Here is a 22,722-nt window from a genome sequence, read left to right as displayed (position 1 = left end):
GTCAGCTAAATATGCAGATGATCATACCTTTAATATTTAATCAAATACGTAAGATGACATGTTCTAACCTAGCTAAGAGGAGCTTTCAACGTGTCAGTGGATGCAGATGATCCATCTCCCCAAAAGTGTCACTTCCTTTTCCCTCTGAATATATAATATATGATGCAATATACACTGAGGGGGCCAAAGTATTATTATTGCACACCAAATTATCTGATGGTCTTAAATGGCACTGTGTATAAAGAACAGTAATGGAAATAGTGAGACATTGCCCTGCAGATCTGTTTGCACTAGAACACAGAGAGATGGTGGTAAAGCTACATATAGCCACACTTCACTGCTTCATTGCATCATTTAATCTCCTGATGAAGAAAAATAAAAAAAAAGATAATCTCAAAAGATGAAAAACGTGTTGCTGATTTAATCCCATGCTATCACAGCATATAGGCATTTTGATGTTAAGGAAATAATTTTCTCCCTTACATATTTTTATAAAGTAATTTATTACAGTCTGTATAAGATGCATTTCAATTCATTGTTATTTGTTTCCTTTAAGCCCTCTGAGGGGAATGATACAGAATTCAGGCTGGAGGTTTGCATTGATTTCTGACAAAAGGTTATGTGATGACCTGTTTTGCACGGCCTGTTCATTTGCTCATTATAATAGCTTCATAATGGAACGTTGGTGATTTAAACGAGACATGAAATGCAATCAATAATCATAAAATGTATAAATTGCTGACAGGCCTACATTAATTTAGAGTTAGGAAAAAAAGTGAGGTGGTGTTGGCTCAATTTACATTACATACATAATCAGATGACATATTCTGTTTGATCTAACCTACTTCTGAATGCCCTTAATGCCATTTTCATAATTTAAATGATGTTGGTAATGCTTTACCATTGATATTACATATTAGATTAGATTAGATTAATGATGCTGGTAATGCTTTACCCAAAATACTCTATCCTGTAACTACTGTAACGTTAGTTAGAATCCATTCATTCATTCATTCATTCATTCATTCTCAGTATCTCTACTATATTGCCAAAAATATGTGGACACTGTGAACAAACTGAACTCCATAAAGACAAATCCCAGACATCTAGCCCACTAAACGCATTTGGGATAAACAGGAATGTCAATTGTAAGTCATGCTTCCTCTCCCAACATCAGTACACAATCTCACTAATGTCTTATAACTAAACTGGCACAGATCCCTCAGAGATGCTCCGATATCTAGTGAAAAGCCTTCCCAGAGGATCATAGGAGACCAACTCTATATTAAAGCCCATTATTTTGAAACAGTTTGCTTAACCAGCACGTATAGGTGTGATGGTTTGGTGTGTGTATAGTTTTGACAATACAGTGCACATTAGTCTGGCCATGCTGAATCCAGAGCCTATCTTATGAACAGGAGACCAGCCAATGACAGGGCACAATGCACACATTCACACCAATGGGCAATCTAGTGAAGCCCAGCCTCCTACTGGCATGGGTTTTGGGAAAAATCCACACAGACACAGTGGAAAAATCCACAGTAACCCAATCAGGGTCCCTGGAGCCACTGCATCACCATGTAGCCCATTAACAAGTATTCAGTATAATGATATAATGTAAATGTTTTGAGCATGAGTAAGTTAATAAAATAATGCAATTGCAGGCTATGAAATCATTTTTCTATGACACTACTCTCCTAAGAAATCTACAAACACAGCTAATACAGATAAATGCACCTGCTAACCCCGTTAATATGAGGAAAATGAAGTTACATTTGAAACAGAGAAAATGTCAAGCTAAGAAATATTACTCAGTAGCTGGTCTTTACTCTTCCAAACTACACTAAAACTAATAATCTCTCGCAAACTACATTCTTATCCAGTTAAACTCACACAGGAACGAAGTGTACCTTTGTGTAAGGTCTGTGTTAAAGTGTCCTGTCTCTTTAGGTCTTGCCTGTCTGAACCAGAGGTATCTAACAGAAAGCACGGTAAGATCCAGAGAGACTGTCCTCATGTTCAGACTCTAATATCCGTTTGTGTGAACTATATAACGTGAGCCACTTTTCTTTTTTTTGCCCCATATCAATGTTATCAGTAACAAGATAACACTACTCCAGCAGAAGGCATCATGCATCGAGCAACTGGAATTGTCTAAGGGAGAAAATAAACAATCAGCATGGATATTGCTCAAGCAGTGACTGTGTAATGATGCTACTGGGTTATTCACAGACACAAAACAACTGCACTAATGAGTAGAAGGACAAAATATTGTGTGAGGAAAAAAAGTTTATAGCTTTCCACTCATCAGCTGTAAAGACTCAGCAGATATAAAGAACTGAGGCAACATCTGACGAGGGAACACTTTTACTCCATCCAAGATTTGTCAGTTCATATGTTAATAACACAATGATTAATTAATATAACATTTTTAAATTGAATTCCTATGTATGTTAAAGTATGTACAGAATAAAACACAACGGATTGTGACGATATCAGGCTTCCATACGGTAACAGTTTTCTATTTAACAATTTAGAAAACTCATAAATGTCTTCGCTGTATACAGAACCTGGACTTGGCCTATGTTAATTTGTACATGATGAAGGCATATTAAAGGACGATTTCAGTCCTTACTATTTTACACTATTCACATGCAATACACCGTTTATAGATGAATTATTTTTACCTAAGAGTTGTTGCTACGATTATTGGCTTGATTTCAATTGCCGCCCTTTTCAATCGATGCGTCAAAGCAAATCGTCCACCTCTAGCTAGTATGAAAAAACTACAAATCCTGATTTGGTGTGATGCAGCCAGGCATAAAGATTGAGCACTGTTACCACAACAGAGTTAATCATTTTCCAATAACAGCATGGCGTGTAGTGTTTTATTCATCTAACAGCATAACAATTTGCCAACGATTTGAAATTTTAATTTATTACAGGGTGACATGTTGTAAGTTCTTGTTATAACAGTCATATATCACTTATAACACTTGTTATAACACACATCTCTTCTTTCTCTCAGGTTGTCATGATGTCACGAGCCCACAATGCTCTCTTTTGCAAAAGAATTTGTAATGGACCTAAAACTTACTAACCATTACCTGAGACTCCTATGATAAATCTCCTTATAGGAAAATAACCATGTTGATTCTAAAATTCCTTTGGAAACATAACACCATTAAAAAAAAATCTCTTAACTCACTTGAGATTATGTGGCGCATCTGCATTATAGGTTTCATTATATGTTAATTATAGTTTTATAATAGACACTAGATTTTCTTTCACTAGGTGTCTCTTCTGTTCATTTTTAAATTCAACTTTCATTAAAATGAGATCGAAGAAGTTTTTGGTAGTTGTTGTACTAAGATTAGGGTTTAGGCATTTTACATACTATAAAGCTAGTGTTTAGGTGGTTTGCTCTCATTCTTTCCTCTCTTGGTCTCACTCACAAAATTAGTTTTGTCCATTATTGTGTCAGTGTCTAATAATTTAATCTGTCATACTTTAGTTATTAAAGTATATGTAACAAAACAAAACCATTTAAAATCATTTTAAAAGATTTACTGAAAGAACTAATCTGAAAGAACTGCTCTAACTCTAGCTCTAATTTTAATATCTAAAACTTTATCATACAGAAAACAACAAAAAAGTAATAATGTGAAACTGACGAGTTGAAATGGTGTGGAAAGGTTCAACTAACACCTTTCCATTTTAGCCAAGAGAAATTCATAGAGAAATTAATATCCTTTTCAAATTTTAGTTTCTATTTTGTTATTATTTTCATGTGTAATTTCAGAATTTTTATTAAAGTGCATGTGTGTTTAAAAGGAGCAAAACAGGACACTCATAAATCTTTAAACTCACCCGCTCTGCAGACTGTGCTGTCCCAAAGAAGATTGGTATGAAAGCAAGCCAAATGATGCAGGTGGTGTACATAGTAAATCCAATAGGTTTGGCTTCATTGAAGGTCTCTGGTACTCCTCTGGTTTTGATGGCATAAACAGTGCATGTGACCATTAAGAGAATGCTATAGCCTAAAGAACAGATGAGTGAAAGATCCGATATGTCGCATTTGAGTACGCCGCGGGCATTTTCAGGGTCCTGTGTGCGCTGTTCACCATAATCCACAAAAGTGTGTGGCGGGTCGACGATGAACCAGACCAGCACACCCATGAGCTGCACTGAGATTAGGCTGAAGGTAATGAACAGCTGGGAGGCAGGGCTGATGAAACGTGGTGCCGCCACTGAGCGCTTGCCCTGCTCAAAGATACGGTGAATGCGGTTGGTCTTGGTGAGCAGTGCGGCATAGCTGAAGCACATGCCCAGTCCAAGGAAGAGCCTACGGAATGAGCACACAGCCAGTCCGGGTGCTGCGATCATAGGAAATGTGGTGATGTAGCAGAGGAATATTCCTGTAAGCAGCACATAGCTCATCTCCCTGCCTGAGGCGCGTACAATTGGTGTGTCATTGTAGCGTATGAAGGTAATTATCACGAATGTGGTGGCTATGATACCCAGAATGGCGATGAAAACAGGTATCATGGCCCAGGCAGAGTGCCACTCTAGCTTAATGATAGGGATGGGCTGGCAGCCAGTGCGGTTGTGGTCAGGCCGCTGCTCATATGGACACAGCTGGCACATGAACTCGTTGGCCTGGTAGTGGTATCCTTCACAGCGCTCACAGTGCCAGCAGCACGGCACACCCTTCACCACCTTCTTTCGCTCCCCAGTCTGACAGGGCATGCTGCACACCGAGCTGGGCACAGACGAGTCCCCACTCACCCACTGCATGATGCCCATCTGGAGAAGTACACAAGTGTAATTATGGGTATCCATTCTAAATTAGGATGTGCTCTTAGTATGCTTTTTTACAAGATTTAATTAAACTGAATTAACTGAAATTAAATGAAACGGTTTGACCGTCTGACTGTGAATACAGTAAAAATGGCCAGTCATCATTTATATCAGTAACATTTACTCTCATTGACCTTTATAAAATGAACTCTTATTTCAGCCAAACATATGAATTAATACACAATAGCATATATGCCATTCCTCACATTTAAATGCAGCTGATCTGTCCAGTGTCCAATGACTTTGTACTCAGCAGAATCGTTTGTAATCTGATACTGGAAGATGTCGTATCTTCCAGGAGCGTCTCCGTTCTCGTTGAACATTACAGGGGTTTTAGCACTACCTGTTAAAGAGAGTAGGGGAGGGGAAAAAAACGAATGAAAATCATTATGCCAATCCTTGCTTAATATACTGTAGAATCTGATATCCTTGTCTCCAGTGTAGTAGTGCAGATTTACTTCTGACATTAAGGCTAGCTTTATAATAATCATTACTCGTCCCTCATGTGTTTAAATATATTTATCCAAAGCACACTATATAATTCTAATCAGATTGGAATTGGTGTCCAGGGTTACATCGCATATGATATGAAAATCACTAATCCTTCATAAAGCCTCAGCAAATGTTTAATCATTATTATGCATTACAGCTCCATCACTGTGAGCTATACTTGACTTTCTCTCAGGCTTTTTGGAATTTCAGATCAAGCATTTTAAGAGACAACAGCATGATTAGTGAGGACAGTAACACAAATGAGCATCTCAGGGGACTAGGATATGATGCATCATTAAAACACCTGCAGAGAGGCAGCTTGCACAGGAAGCGCGAGCCTGCAGGACTCAAAGCCTGCAAAAATACAGTCCAGCCGGATTCAGTCATCTGTAAATGCTCATGAGTAAAATTAAAACTTTCACACATGCATTATGTCTACAGCACTTTATTGCACCATAACACCAGGCAACACAATTCACCGCTGAATCCCATTAAAACCTCCATATGTCTCCTCATCAAAGCACATGGCTGTGACCATTTCTCTATTAGCCACATTGCCTGCTTTGAACAAAGACTGATTCAGTGACTGAATGACTACCAGACTCACAAGATGTTGTGATTAAACAAGGCCATGCTTAATCACAGGTTAGAGCCATTTTGTGAACTCAATTAGAAAGCTGCTCTTCAGAATGGGCTGCATAAAACCTGACAAGATAAAATGGATGTTTCGCTAATTAAGAAATCAATCTATTAAAGATGGCAATTAAAGCCTCAACCTTTTGTAATTTAGGCTTAATGTATGTACACAAGTGGATCCACTTACTGCCTACATTTCACCATAAGAACAGATGTATTGTAAATCTTCTCTACAGCTTATGAACTACTAATTGCCTGCTTAAAAAAAAAAAAAAAAAAAAGGCTGGATTTTAACACTGACCCTGGTTCAGTTCAGCAGTTTTACACAGAATAAATATGTCACACTTCTCTATAATTGAATCGAGTTAATATTGAACAAGTAAGACGTAAATACATTAAGTAAGCACCAAATAGAGTAAATAGAGTGTGACAAACACAAATACAATGTACACAGCATGTCTTTAGTCCTGCGCAGAAAATGCTAAGTAAATGCTAATGAAACATCCCAAATACTAGCCTGTCTTAATCTTAGTTTCATTCCATTAAACTCACTCAGTGCGACCTACTAGTGTGTACGGAACAGCTTCTAAAACATATGGTGTAACACAGGAATTAGCATAGCTCATGTGCAATAATCAACCAAGACACTGCAGTTTAGAGCTGTGCTCTTTTCTCAGCATCTCATAAAAATAAACGTGTGCATGAAGGCAATGAAGCGTCTGTGACTGCAGATGAGCTGGCAATTGCCCACAGGCAGCTGTACTTTGCAGAGATTCTTCAGAGCTTCATGCTATTTTGGATTCATTTATTAGCTGCTTGTTCAGATTGTCCTCTTGTCAGTTAGGACAGAACAATGATAGCAAATTGTTGGTAAAAGTTCAATCAACCATGGCTGTGCACAGGAACAGGATGCATGCTGAAGCATCTACCGAAGATGTGTGAAAAATACACATGGCACAAGATACAGAAATAAACAAACTATACACAAAATGATGCAGAGTTCACCTGCTTGTTATGTGTAAAAATGTGTGTTGGAACGTGTGCTTTGACTTGATAGTACTTTAGTTAAGCAGTATTTAGCTTCTAACCTTTGGGGTTCTTGTCACAGATAAAGAGAATGCATACTGTATTTAAGCCAAGCTGCAGCATGTATATTTATGTGAACCAACCCTGCTGGCAACTTCTGTTATTATGCTTGGATTGGAGCATACATTCGATTTAATAGCTATGTTTTCCTGATAGAATTTCTTCCACAATATAGCAATTTCTACCAGTATGCTGTTACACAAGCTGTATTCTCAAGTGGAATGATTATCAGCTTTCCTTGAGTAAATACTAACCTAGCTACACAAATACATGTCTTAGACACTCGGTGCAGGAACTCCAGGATTATTGGATAAATGGGTTTCATGGAATAAATGCGATTTCTCAGTTGGAGTGCTGTGTAGCCCATGAAACACATTAAAATTAAACTTGTCTAAAATTGTTATGATTGTTATGATAATTGTTAGACAATGTAGCTGAGTATTACACAAACCTACTGTATCTCTGATATCAGCTTCTACGATAGTTTGGCTCTGTATTGCTTTTAAACGAGTAACATCATTTAAAAGAATATTATTAAGGGTTTTTTTTAACCTGTAATCATAAACAAGGTGGTTAACTAGCATACACACTGATGATATACAGATATTAAGGATATTCTTCTATAGATTTTACTTCTATAAATGATATCAATTCCTTATTATCTTATAATATTTATTCTAGTCTATAACTTGGGTAAATTTTAAAGTGCCATTTCCAATCCCTGTTACTGAAAAAAGAAAAACGATTGATAGAAATTTCTTCTTCTCATGATCTCATACAGACTTATATTATTCTGTAACAAAGATGTGTGGATGATGTTGAAACACACTGCACAGTTTTTTCTATCTTTATAATAGATGACAGAACCTATATCTCTGTTCTTCTTCTATTATTGTATTATTTTTTTAAATGTTTTATGCAGGTATAGCAGATACAATAGTTGTAAAAAGCTTGTGAAATTTTCATATATTTGAAATACCATTTACCTTTGATATATTTGTAAATATTTCAGCGGGACACAAACGACACCTCAATTGTGGACTCGTTCAAAGAAAGGAAAAGGAATTTACTGATGCTGCGGGGTGCCTTGTTTTCTAACCTATTAAAATATTGTGTGAGGGTCTCTATCTCAGCGGGGACATCATCGCATCATCAACACTGTAGTTTCTCTCCTTGTATTAAACTAGTTTATTGAATCGGTTTTGCAGCATTTCTATCCAGCCTTTGAAAAGGTTATCCGCATTGGAAATGTGGGAAACTTCCCTGAGGCATGACCTTCGACCTCATAAAGTCATCTACAGTCTGGCAGCAATACCTCACTCTGACAGGAGTTCATATTGGATGATTTTGTCCTCGGAAATGATAAAAATATGACCAATAAAAACGACTATGTCATGCTTGCAGAATCTCAAAAGAACTCATGGTAATATAATTATTTAGAATCTAATTTGTGCACAAAAAGGCTGTGCCTTAAAGCTACAACAAACATGTCAACCAAAAGCTTTGCGTTATTTTATGTGACGTTGATTAAGCATCTTGTGTGTACTGTGGATTCTGTTGTGGTTTGTCACACATCACATTTAACATTTTAGCCCTGAAGTTAAACATAAAATACTGGTTCTGTTTGAAAAGAATGATTATCAGACCTAGCGCCTGCAGCATGCCTCTCAGTTCCTTGGAGCGACCTGGTGATGTAGTCATTGCGGTGAACGATCATTACAAGGCGATATAAAAAATAATGGCAGACTCTATGACTCTAGGTCTTCCATTATCCACAACTAGTGACAAGAAGTGTATTTTCCTTAATGTTTCTCATGACACTATGGAATTAACCTCTGAAGGTCAAGCATAAATGTATAGAAAGTTGTTTTGTGAATTTACTATAGCACAGTATTTCTGACCAAACATTACAGAAAGTCAAAGAGCCAGACTGTTTCATCATCAGGGAGAAGGTTTCTTTCCAAAATGCTCCCAAAAGGTTAATTATCATGTCTGTCTGTGCATTTGTGTGAGAGAGAGAGACAGAGACAGAGATGATATAAAAAAAAGTCTTGTAAGACTTGGGACTAATGGCCTTTAAAAAAGGTCACTGGACCGTATAGCTCAATATTCCTGATGTAAGTTTAATTCTTGAAATAATAACAGCTGAATTGTCTTAATATATAGACATAACATTTCCCAAACAAATACGTACATTTCATTCACACAAAGTGACAAAAAGATAAAAAAAAAAAATAAAGACTAGCTTTTGAATGTGGAGCAAAAAAAAAAGAGGAATCTGGATTAAGAATCTCTGTAATATTAATCAACACTGGACCAGTTCCAATATCAGGTGCAAATCTTTGCTCCGTGTTGGCAGTGGAAATCTTTTAAAAACAATAAGTAGGAAAAAGATGTTGGTTTAGATTTGTCATGCTGGACTGAAAGGAATATTTGGCTGAAAATTACTCACTCTCTCTCACTCATATTCTACCGCTTATCCGAACTACCTCGGGTCACGGGGAGCCTGTGCCTATCTCAGGCTTCATCGGGCATCAAGGCAGGATACACCCTGGACGGAGTGCCAACCCATCACAGGGCACACACACACTCTCATTCACTCATGCACTCACACACTACGGACAATTTTCCAGAGATGCCAATCAACCTACCATGCATGTCTTTGGACCGGGGAGGAAACCGGAGTACCCGGAGGAAACCCCCGAGGCACGGGGAGAACATGCAAACTCCACACATACGAGGCGGAGGCGGGAATCGAACCCCCAACCCTGGAGGTGTGAGGAGAACGTGCTAACCACTAAGCCACCGTGCCCCCGGCTGAAAATTAATTTTATACTATTTCTCTACCACCACAAATGTAGTTCATGGAAGACTATTATTGGTCAGATTTTAATAAAACTCTGATCAATAAGAAACAAGTATGAAGACAAATAAATGCAGCTTGTCATATCACCAAGAAATGAGACTCCTCTGTCATGAAGAGTCCTTCTGTAAATGATAAATAAATGTTTCCTAACAAAAAGAGACACCAGATCTACAATGATATATTTGTGTGAAACAAAACCTGTTCTTTCTGTTACTAGTCTAATAATAAGATGAACGTTATCGTATATTAAAATAACCATATTATTTTTAACCTATCATTTGACTTGTTATATGAAATTAATCAACACCTTCTGACAAATCAGACACGTAGAATTCAGCAGCACTGTGTACAACATGAACTAATAAACTTGAGCTCCTACCAGAACCTGACAATGAAGTGCTGAGAGCAGAGAGCATGTGGAAGCTGTGTAAAGAATATGGGTTGGTGGTAAAATTATATAGACTGCTTAATTAGCTGGGAACGAGCCACAGTTGTTTAGGGATATGGTGAGAAAGTTCCGAGAGTGTTGAGCCGAACACCATATGTGTATTTGACGTTACAGTATGTGTTGTGACTTACAGCAGGTAGGCTGAAGCTCAGCTGTCGATGTACAGAATGTACTGATCACTATATCTGTGTTTATATCCTCTCTCTCTTACCATCTCTCTCTCTCTCTCGCTCTCTCTCACACACACACGATAATTCACATTTTGATAGCATTTTGGGGGCGTTTGAGGAGAAATGCTCAATTCTTTCCTCTGATTTTCGGTCATATTTACTGTTTCCAACATGTTCCCAATGTCATGTGATTTACAGTGTCATAATAACTGCGATATTTTTTATACCGTTGAGTTATCAATTTACTCCGGTGTTACTCAGGTGAAATGTACTGTTTAACCACAAGGAGCAACATTTAATAACTATAGCAGTGGCATTTATAAAGGGCCCACATGCTTCCTCCTGCTTTTAGATTCTGACAGCTTATCTGCGCCTGTCCCATTGCCTTATAGGATAGCACATTGTGCATTTGATCCTAACTGCAGGATCTTGGAGGAAGGTGTAGTTTTGGCACACTTTGGCACACTTCTTTTCACCTACTGTATATATGTACTTCGTACTGAATGCATATGTCTATGTCATCACACAAACTCCAACCTAGCAATCCCAGAGATGGCAAATGTTGAAAAAGTTTCAAAAAGCAGTACAGCTATATGATGCAGTGGCACTGAGAGAGATGGCTTGGTTAGTTAGCTATCTCCCATAGATCAAGACAAGCACAATGGCATTGATCTGTTTGAACATTTACATTTACGGCATACACCTTTGTCCACAGCAACTTACATTTTTTATCTTTTTTTTTTTTTACAGCTGAGTAATTAAGGGTTAAGGGCCTTGCGCAGGGCCCAGCTTGAGATTAGAAATCACAACCTTCCGATCATCACCTTGACCACCATGCTACCACATCCCCCATAAAACATACTGTACATATGAGATTGAGAAAGATCTGGACAGAAAAAAGGACTAACGTGCTGCTGTAGCAACAGTCTCTCTATGTAGAGATGAATCATGGGCTAATTCATGCTGGTTCCTCAATCAGTAGATTTTCAAACAGGACTGAGGGAAATGTAGGAAACCATTAATCACAAAAAAAAAAACAAAAAAAAAAATGTTAGTCAAAGTTTTAACTAGGAAAAAAAAAATAATATAGATTAAATCTCAGGTGCTGTGGAAGCAATGTAAAGTCTATTAATCTGCAAGTCTAAGCCTTGTGACCTCTTCTGACCTCTGATCTCTTGTGCATTGATTCCTGCTTTATTGTAGACTCTTAACTTTTGCCTTATGCCTCAATTACCCTTATTCTCCTGTATAATATCTGTGTTTTGCCTTTCACCCATGCTTGCACCATGTTTAAAAAATCTTTTGCAAATAAATCCATAACTGTCTGTCGTACAGATCCTGCCACTTAGAGTAAGAAGTGCAGTTTTGAAACTGGTATCATTTTCTTCCTTGGCATATAGCTCATTATCATTCCACATAAGATATGGTAGAAGGTAGGAGAAGGGATGTGGAAGCCTAGTGGGTAAGGTGTCGGACTACTGACCGGAAGGTCATAGGTTCGAATTCCAGGTCCACCAAACTGACACTGCAGGGCCCCTAAGCAAGGCCCTTAACCCTCAATTGCTCAGTTGTATAAACCGAAACAAATTGTAAGTCACTCTAGATAATGGTGTCTGCTAAATGCTGTAAATGAGAAGATGTAGGGGAAAATATTTAAGGTGGTTTGGTACAGAAGGAAGTAAATCAGATGGAAAAATAAATGCTATTTATTAAAACTTTGTGTATAAATAGTATTACTGAGACAAACAACAGGTGCGTCCCAAATTGAATTCATATGCATTATTTTTTGTAGTATAAATACTATGAGTAGAGGTTTCACACTGTAAAATCCCAACAAAAAGAAATGCACTTAAAGTATCCAGATGATGCACTTATTCAAGTGAAAAAAGAAAGTGTGGAACGTTGGACACTTCATGCACTCACGCTTGCAGTTTTGTTTAGGCAGTGAAAAAAGGGAGTGGCTTCAAGAGGCTGATGCTGAATGAGACCAAATTTTCAGGATGGCTGGACAACACATCTTAGGAATGTGTTTTAAATTTTTCCCAGGTTGTGTGATTCCTTTTTTATAAAAATGCATTGTATACCGCTAAAGCTAGTGGTGTCACGTACATTTGTTGTAATTTTCCAATGACTAGGAAGCAGCTTATACTTCTGGTTAATAAATAAATGTTAATTTTTCCATTTAAGATGATTATACCCTTTATACACTAGAAGTTAGAAGGTGCATAGTGTAAGTGCACGAGGTGTAGCATGTCATTTTGGAAGCAGCTTAATATCGTTTAAGGCAAATGTGTGAAGCATACAGTACTGTTGAATGCTGAACTGCACAAAAAAGCTTCTTTCTTCTTTTTCTACTTGTTTCAGCTTTTGCCGTTAGGGGTCGCCACAGAGAATCATCTGTTTCCTCCTAACTCTATCCTCAGCATCCTCCCTCTTTGGCTTTCCTCTTGATCTCTTACCTGTCAGCTCCATCTCCAACATCCTTCTACCAATATAACCATCTCCCTCCTCTGTACATGTCCAAACCATCTCAATTTATCCTCTCTGACCTTGTCCCCAAAACAGCCAACCTGAGCCGTCCCTCTGATGTGCTCGTTCCTAGTCCTGTACATCCTCGTTACTCCTAAAAAGAACCTGAACATCCTCATGTCTGCTACATAAAAAAGCTTATTTACTATAACATTAAACATGGGTTTTCAGTGCAAGCTTAAAGAAACCGACTCAGAGATCAAACATGTCCTGGCTGAATGAAAACATTTAGAGCGGAGAAAAATATCATTTTTGGCTGAACCGTTGCTTCAAGGGTCAAGATACTAAGTGAACAAGACACCGCGGTTGTGAAGAGACTAATTGTCCAATTAATTCAGTGCATTCCACTGAATCAGCCCGATACTGTGATGGCTCTTACTGAAATACAGACAGACAACTCTAATTAGTGCTGAGACCTAGCTGTCTGAGATCTTTACTTTATTGAGTGCATCACCGGCTATTGATCGCTCTCTTCTTTTAAAGCTAATCAGTATCCTACACACACGCTGAGAGGATATTTGCTCTAGCTAGAATATATTCAGTGATTTTTTTCCACCTACTTAATCAATTACTTATGTCTTATCCGGTGGGTAACTGAGAGAATATCGATAGCGGAGAAGATAAAGGAATGAAATGTTTCTGGGTCAGTGTTGGGAGCAAAGCTGGGGGTGTCATGCAAATTTTGTCCTTTTTGTCCTTAATTATTGAATAGAGAGATCTTTTCTACGTAACATCTTGTACACCAGGGAACATTAGGCACACAATGCCGATAAAGTTTCTATGTTGTAATGAAAGTTCCTTGCTCGGCAGGACATTCCCAGAAAGGTCTGTTCTATAAAACTGAAACTCTCACTGATACGGAAACATTCTGTTGTATGGCTCGATATCCAAATAGAACCAAAGGCAATCTTTAATACTATTACTAATTAACATTCATGTCACTTGTCTGTATTTTATCGTAAACAATTTCTTTCTATTTAACTCACTGAACAAGAGATGATACTATGTAAAGAATCCTCTTAAAATCATATGGCGTAACCCAGGAATTAGCAAGACTCAAGTGCCATAAACAAGCAACACACTGCTGTTGAGAGCCATATTCTTTTTTCAGCATCTCAAACCACATAGATAAATAAACGTATGTATGAGATTGCAGATGAGTTGGCAGTCAACCACCAGGCAGCTGTAGTTGGCAGGGTTGGCTCAAGTGGTTAAGGCTCTGGGTTGTTGATTGGAGGATCGAGGTTTAAGTCCGAACACTGCCAAGCTGCCACTGTTGGGCCCTTGAGCCAGGCCCTTAACCCTCACTGGTCTGGGGTGCTGTATACTGTGCTCTGACCCCAATTTCCAAAGTTGGGATATGCGAAGAGAGATTTCTCTGAGCTGTAATGTACATGTGACTAAATAAAGGCTTCTTCTCTAGAATAGTGAAAGCAAATTGCTCCTAATCCTCAAACAGTAAAGTTCAATCGAGCACTGTTGTACATTTAGACAGGATAAACAGTATGATCAAAAAACCCAAAGCTGTCTGGTATATAATGAAATGTTGACTCACATGAATATACATTAGAAAACTTTTCCCTAAACTGTTTGAGCGATATTATTTCCACACTGTGGGGTAATATTAAGCAAGCACTAATTATACTGAGCACAGGCATCAACAATGTACTGAGATTTGTTGGAACATACATTGCAGCTTTAGCCCTGTGGTCACATCCATGCTTGATGAATTCATCTTTTTTTTTTTTTTTTCCCAGTACCACAAACCTTTTAAATTGCATTTTCACATTTGTTAAGCTGAGCAATGCAATCAAGCACCACTTTAAAAAGCCTGCTCACAAACCTTCCTATTTTACTCTCACACCCTCTGAGGTGAGATAGGTATTCTAATGTTACTCTCAGATAGTGCTAAGTGTGAGGAATAGGAGAGATAAAGGCATACTGAATCTGGGATGTGGAAATTCGTGCCTTCGTGAATCCTTAATTCCTTAAAGAAATTGTACATGAATTTCTCAAAATAAGTTTTGATGAATAAACATTTGCATCATGTAATAGCTTAACAGTCACGGTCACTGGAGAATGTGTGTGTGTGTGTGTGTGTGTGTGTGTGTGTGTGTGTGTGAGATTTGTTCATGCTAGACCGTGCATTAAATGGTTAAATCTGTCAAAGCACTACTGTCTGCTATCCACTCAAAATTAATATCTAAAATAATCTATATTTCCCCACCAGATTTTATTTTATTATATTCTTGGCTATGCTAAAAAGTTCAATTGTTAAGAACTAAGTAACTTTAAACAGAACCTTGAAATTCAAAATTTGAACAAACTTATCTCCAATTTATGTCCAATTACAAATTCATATAGCTCAGAATAGCTTAGCAAAAAAGTGATTAGCTTTAAAAAAAAGTGTACTAATACCGTGTTTACTAGCTTATAACCTGGTAATCACGGACTCAACACTGACTTATGTAACGTTAGTAAGAGCCAAGTCCAAAGCTAAGAAGGGTAGAGCAAAAAAGTTGAAAATGCTGGTGCAAAAAATTATTTGGATTTCTTTCATTGCAATATAAAAATCAAAAGCTGTAAAGGCCCAAAACCAGAAAATAATTATTTTTATATGCATTGATACAGATACTGGTATCTGGTAACCACATTATACAGGTACCTTATCATTTATCATTTACTCAAAAAAGTAATCCCAACAACCTGAGATCTGATTCCAGTTGATGCTATGTGACATAAGCCTGTTGTATGCACTAATGAACAGCCAACGTAAAATTACAGCGAATTCACCCACTCATAAATGATAAAAAACAGATTAAACCGGTAGTGTGTTTTCATTGTCAGAGTGTGCAATCTCCTGCCAGTAGCTCACATGGAAATGCAGCAGAGACACGGCCAGTATCAGTGTCTGCAAGTAGCAGAAAACATATACTGATACTGATTTTTCCACTCATACCTGGTGGAAAAAAACTAATAAAATATAAATATCCTGGCATTAAAATCTATCTCGAGAATGAAAAACATTTTTAAGACATGTACAGTATAAGATTTCATGAATTACATACAGACACACCATATTGACATAAATCGTAAAAAAAAAAGACTGCTTAGAAAAGTAAACACAATAACAGCAGAATATCTGAAGGAAAAGTAGAAAAGTGTATGAATTTAAATGCCATCCCAAGTGAATTCACTACAAAATACGAGTCAAGACAATTAAAAATAACGTCTTAGATGTATAACTTCCAGTACTGCAAAAGCTAATCGATGAGAAGGTCTCATATGAATGTTTCCAGGATGCGAGGAGTCCACAGAATACACATGAATGAAGAAAATAAGCAGGCAAAGCTAAAAAGCAGCAAATATGAAGGAGGAAATGAATGAGAGGGGAAAAAGACCCTGTTTCGCAAGTAGTTTAAGTATGATCCACAGTAAAGGAAGATGAAATGGAGCAATGATGACTGCCAAGGAATTAAGTCGTTACAAACATATGCACAATTCAGTGCTATAGAGAGTGTAAAAGAAGGCTGTGTCGGCTGATTAGAATTTGTTGATAACATTAGAGAGAACAAAAAGACGTAGTTAGGTGTCAGGGCAAATGAATGGAAGCGTAATGAAGCGGTTTTTGTTCAAATACAGTACATCATCTCCTCTCACATCACAAGAGGTGAGGAAATGGTTTGCCATCAATAAAAGAAAGGAAAAAAACTCACCGTTAAAGCTGACGTTGCGGATGTAACCCAGCAGTTCCTTGCCGTCAATGTTGCTCATGCGAGAGCAGAGTCCTGGACTTCCTGAGCACAGGTCTCTGTGCATGCGGTGAAGAGCGTGAGCCATTGCGTAAACTGCATCCATCACAAACTGCACTTTTCCCTCCTGCTCGAAACTGGAGTCCCTGCCCACCTTCTCCAAGCCTAAAAGCAAGCCCAAAACACAGCTAGTTAAAACACAAATGAAGGGAAACAAAAGCCAAGGCAGAAAGATAATGATGTAGCAGAATAACGTGCAGAGAGGATTGCTATAAAGAAAGCTTGGCTGAAGAAAGGAACAGTTTTCCCCCCAATCTGTTCCTTTTTCAATGTTTATGATGCAACATTTTCTTTACACAAATATAGTGCACAGAGATTTCTTCTCGAGTCTCAGACTTGTTATTTGATAATTTATTCATTTATTCATTTTGCTAAGTCCTCAGTTCATGCATCCATTGTTAAGGTAAAAAAGAAGAAAAATTCAAGGACCAAAAGCCCAACAAATAAACATCTAATTTCAATTCAAATAGCACTAATCTGCTGAATATTTGCAGCCGTCTCTTGTTTCATTTTCAAACTGATTGTAATGGCATTATTTTTAATTATAAATCTACAGAAACAGAAAATATTTGCATGCAGATATGTGTGTGTGTGTGTGTGTGTGTGTTATGAAGTATAAATATTTTCTTGTATTCTATTAAGCTGATTTAATTTAATAAGAAGATTAGATGAAACCTGTCTTGTCAATCTTCTTGATTATTTTTGTTGTTTCTTGCAGAGATCTAGTATGCTCTATAATATAAAACTGATTATTTTCCTTATTTATCTTAACTACACATGCTATAGCATATTGAGAGGACAACTGAGATGATCATTGGAGTCTCTCTTCCCTCTATCATGGACTTTTACACCATAGGCTGCATCCGCAAAGCCAACAGCATTGTGGACGACCCCACACACCCCTCACACACTCTCTTCACCCTTCTGAAAAAAGATACCGAACCATTCGGGCCCTCACTACCAGACTGTGTAACAATTTCTTTCCACAAGCCATCAGACTTCTTAATAACTGAACGGAACTGTAGCGAGCACAATACACACACACACACACACACACACACACATCAACTGTATGGACTGCACCATCCTGCACCATACAGTATACACACTCTTCCATGATACATTCATCAAACTGTTTACATGCTGTTTTGCACACTGTTTTTGCTCTTTGCACATGCTGTCTCACATATCAGTTGATTGCTGTTTTGTACAATACTTTACAATACCTCATGCAACTGCTGTTACGATACTGTGTTTATCCCAGTATTTCTGCATGCACAATATTGATTGAACATACAGTATTTACACTGGTCGGCGCTGTTATTTTTAATTGTCTTTTGTGTAATGTCTTTTGTGTGATGTCTTGTATTTTTTGTCATGTCTTTTTTGTCTTGTCCTGCACTTGACCATGGTGCTACATAAAACAAAGACAGAGCTTAGTAAGTTAGTCCTAGACACATAAAATGCATCTGTGCAACCTGGCAGTACCCCGAAATAAAACTTTGTCCGGAGTAAATGGCACGAAAACTTGCCGAGTTATAAACCTCCAAAGTTTATAATGAAAATCTATGAGGAAAAAAGGCCACCCGGTTGCACAGATGCATTTTATGTGGCTAGGACTAACTTACTAAGGTCTGTCTTTGTTTTATGTAGCACCATGGTCCCAGAGAAACGTTTCATTTCACTGTGTACTGCAACAGCTATATATGGTTGAAATGACAATAAAAGCTACTTGACTTGACTTGATGCTAGCAGTGATTGAAGAAAATGAGCATGGATTTATGCATGCTGTAAAGTCCTCTGAAGTTAAGGAAATGGTGGTGGTTTCCTCAGACTACTTCTAGGACATTTGGGATTATATAATAGAAAAAACTAAAATGATCTGGATTAACATCGCTTAGGAGAGACCCAACATGGTCAGATATGAAGTAAAAAAAGGGAAGTAAGGGGAGAGAAAGCTGCACTTAAGGTTTTGGATGAGCATTTGTTTTGATAAAACTCCTACACTCATCATCACTTCTGTACATGTTAAGGATTTACAGTCCATGGCACAGGGCCATTGAGTAGACTGAGTGATATTGGAGTGGAGACGCTTGAGCCTCTTGAGAAGACGGAACAGTCTGCGTAGACGCACCAAACATCTCGGTAACAGGAGAGTTAGTGAGCAGTCCATTTTTCTTCAACTCTTTAGAGTAAAGAACGAAGAAAGACTCAGGAATGGAAATGTCAGGCTTGTCCAGGAGCCTCTTAACCAGGGGTGAAATATCAGCTGGGAACACTCGTAAAAAAACATAAAGAATGGAGGTAATTGGAAAGACATAAATAAGTCTAAAATGTTGGCCCTGGAGTTTGAGTGTAAGAAAAACCGGATCATGAAGTAGAAGAAAATATAGATGAGGGACATGAAAAAAACAAACAAGGGGCCTAAGAGTACACAACGTAGAGCAGATTCACAGAAAGACTGCAAACACTAGGAAAAATAAAAAAGGGATAGAAAAATCGACTTTAAACAAGAAACGCAAACAGAGAGAATTTTCAGTCTCCTTGTTAAAACAAGTCTCAGAGTAAAATGAAGAAGAATCTGGAAACAGCAGGAAGCTATAGGCGTCCCAAGGTGGTGACGTAAACAGCAAGCAAGTCAAAGATAATGGGGAACTTTTCGACAGATCTGTGAAAAAATCTAAGGCCTCCTGGTAATTATGGGAATTTATGGGTCAAGTCGAGTCAAGTTTAGTCAAGTTAAGTCAAGAAGCTTTTATTTTCAATTCAACCATATACAGTATAGCTGATACAGTACATAGTGAAATGAAACAACGTTCCTCAGAGCTACATAAGACAAGATAGAGCTACATAGAACAACACAGACCTAAGGACTGTAAGTAAGTTGTCCTAGCCAGATAAAGTGCAACGTGTGCAACCTAGTGTAAATAAACAGTACAAGACAAAAGACAGTGCAGACGGACAATACAAAACACTACAAGACAAAAAACAAGATAGTGCCGAACGTGGATGTAAAAAAAAAGGGGAAACGTGTGGTTGATAAGAACAACAAAAATGAAATGTATATAAGGCTATAACCAGTGGAACCTCTGTAAAAGCCGTACAGTACGTTTGTGGCACTTGTGCTCCTGGTAACAGCTGGTTTGTTTACTGTCTTGTTTGTCTGCTAAATAAACCAAACTCTTCTAAAACCAGTCAATAAGGAATATTGCCATTCATCCATTATTCATCCAGGGCCTCTGTTTAAACTTCTTGTTAACACAGAAACAACACTACAGTATATGAACGCAGAAGCTTTAATGAAGAGACATATATAAAATCCCGTCTAACTTTAATTGTGGCAAATCATTGCCCTAAATTAGAGAAATAAGAAAAAGCAAGTATAGCAAGAGTATATTTAGACATTGACTGTGATTTTGTAATGTTCAGAAAAATAAATTTAATGATGTTTTTTTTTGTATTGGAATAACATCATTCACCCGCTGTGCTCACTGCTGACCTTTAGACGTGATCCTCTGGTCAGAAGGTGTTTCATTTTGTGCAACAGCATGGCATTGACACTAGTTCATATTAATACACTCGATCTAATATGTCATTATTTCTTTAGTAACATGTCACTTATCGAGACTTGTAAAGCAGATGCTCCATTTTATTTACTAATAATACACAGGTTTAAGAATAAAACTAAACATTTAATTAGAAATCAAAGAAATCATCTATTCATCATTCATTCATTTTCTACCGCTTATCCGAACTACCTCGGGTCACGGGGAGCCTGTGCCTATCTCAGGTGTCATCGGGCATCAAGGCAGGATACACCCTGGACGGAGTGCCAACCCATCGCAGGGCACACACACACACACACTCATTCACTCACGCAATCACACACTAGGGACAATTTTCCAGAGATGCCAATCAACCTACCATGCATGTCTTTGGACCGGGGGAGGAAACCGGAGTACCCGGAGGAAACCCCCAAGGCACCGGGAGAACATGCAAACTCCACACACACAAGGTGGAGGCGGGAATCGAACCCCGACCCTGGAGGTGTGAGGCGAACGTGCTAACCACTAACCACCGTGCCCCCAGAAATCATCTAATTGGTTTAAAAAGTTTATTGAACAGATATGGAAGGAGTTTCAGCACTTATTAGCACTTTGTAACAGCGGGTAACTCTTCTACAACAAGAAAGTGTTCCAGACAGGGTTTGAACCTTCTGTAATTTATTTTTTTTTTTTTTTAATTATTATTAAAAAAGGCTAGAAAGGGAAAGTCCTTTTATAGCAGCAACAATGTAAGTTACAGTATAACAACAAACTTGCCTCATAGACATTTTATAACATTAAATATGACAATAAAAGATTAAAAGAATGACATCGTTCTTTAATAAACAAAAAATAAGAATTGTTGGTTAATTGTTAATTGAACAGTATAAGTAGCAGCTCCAGTTGGATTCTGTTTCACGAGGATTCGGGCGTTCAACAAGGAGATGCCAACTACATGTGGTCTTTGAGGACAACAACCTCCTAATCAGTACATAATTGTTGGACTGTAGAAAGGACATTATTCATAATAACACTGTCTAGTGTTTATTAAAGTTTATAATCGCACACTCCAGTGTCACCCAAATGAGGATAAGGTTCCCTTTTGAGTCTGGTTCCTCTCAAGGTTTCTTCCTCTTCCATCTAAGTGAGTTTTACCTCACTACATTCGCCTCAGTCACCTCAGGTTTGTTCATTAGGGATAAATACAAACACATTTAAATATAAGTCTAATACTAATTTTGAACTTTGTATAATATTAATCTTTGTAGAAAAAACTTTTTGTACTATAGTTCTTATGTTCTGTAAAGCTGCTTTGAGACAATGTCCATTGTTAAGTGCTATACAAATAAAATTGAATAGAATTGAATTGAACTGAAGTATTAGAGGAATTGAACAATTTGGCATATTCTGTTATAAGATAATGAAAACATTTCCTCAACAGGTGTTTTTATTCCTAATTAATCCAAGCTTTACTTTACCCATAATCCTCCAGGCTATTAGATAAAAAAAGAGACTTTGTTCATCACTTCATTCTTTCAAAAAAAATCAATGAAATAAGAGTGTAAATGGGAACATTGTTCAAAGCATTTAGATTGAGGAATATAATGGGAATGCCACTGTTAAGACAATTAACATAACATTCTCTCCTGTTTTAAATTATATTGTCTTTCATTGCTGTGCACAAGGCTGTGCTTCACCAGTAGCATGTAAGAAATAAACAATTTTTTCTTCATATTAGTAGTGAATGGTATAACACATGACCGACAGCTTAATCAGTAAAACCAGGCTCTCAATTAGCCTTCACTTAGAGAGCTAAATTCAATTTGCCCTCACTGAAACCACAGCATCTGCTTTGTCTCTCACTGCTTCTTTTGTGGTAGAGATGATGTTTTGATTAGAAAATTAGATAAATGACAAATTAATTAAATAGGTTGTCCTTTATGATGGGGTTGAGAAAAAATGTAATTGCTTGAATACATTTCTTTAATGCTGCCCAATTTTTAACCAACTGTCAACTTGTCAGGTGTCGTAATCGCGACGCAACATCCTCTGACAGCAGCCAACAGCTGGCTTGAGTTTGCTGATTACTGTAAGGTTATAGCAGGGTGTTTATGACAGGAGCAGGTATATATGGAAATAGTGTTCAATGATTGAGGATTAGGGGGGCACGTTGGCTTAGTGGTTAGCACGTTCGCCTCACACCTCCAGGGTTGGGGGTTCGATTCCTGAGCCCGCCTTGTGTGTATGGAGTTTGCATGTTCTCCCCGTGCCTCGGGGG

General features: G+C 37.8%; 1 protein-coding gene across 1 annotated transcript in view; it reads right to left on the bottom strand.

The window, feature by feature from the left end:
• The window catches only part of grm8b (glutamate receptor, metabotropic 8b), a 127,051-nt gene that overhangs the window by 3,272 nt on the left and 101,057 nt on the right, over positions 1–22,722 (bottom strand). Inside the window, exons 7-9 of the mRNA XM_060886569.1 lie at positions 16,804–17,004; positions 5,067–5,203; positions 3,871–4,806 (exon numbers count right to left, since the gene is read on the bottom strand). Coding sequence (XP_060742552.1) covers positions 3,871–4,806; positions 5,067–5,203; positions 16,804–17,004 — 1,274 coding nt within the window. The remainder of the gene's footprint in view (positions 1–3,870; positions 4,807–5,066; positions 5,204–16,803; positions 17,005–22,722) is intronic.

Source organism: Tachysurus vachellii, chromosome 14, assembly GCF_030014155.1.
Source record: "Tachysurus vachellii isolate PV-2020 chromosome 14, HZAU_Pvac_v1, whole genome shotgun sequence".
Lineage (NCBI taxonomy): Eukaryota > Metazoa > Chordata > Actinopteri > Siluriformes > Bagridae > Tachysurus > Tachysurus vachellii.
Note: the sequence above shows the minus strand (reverse complement) of the source record. Positions and strands in the feature narration are given on the sequence as shown.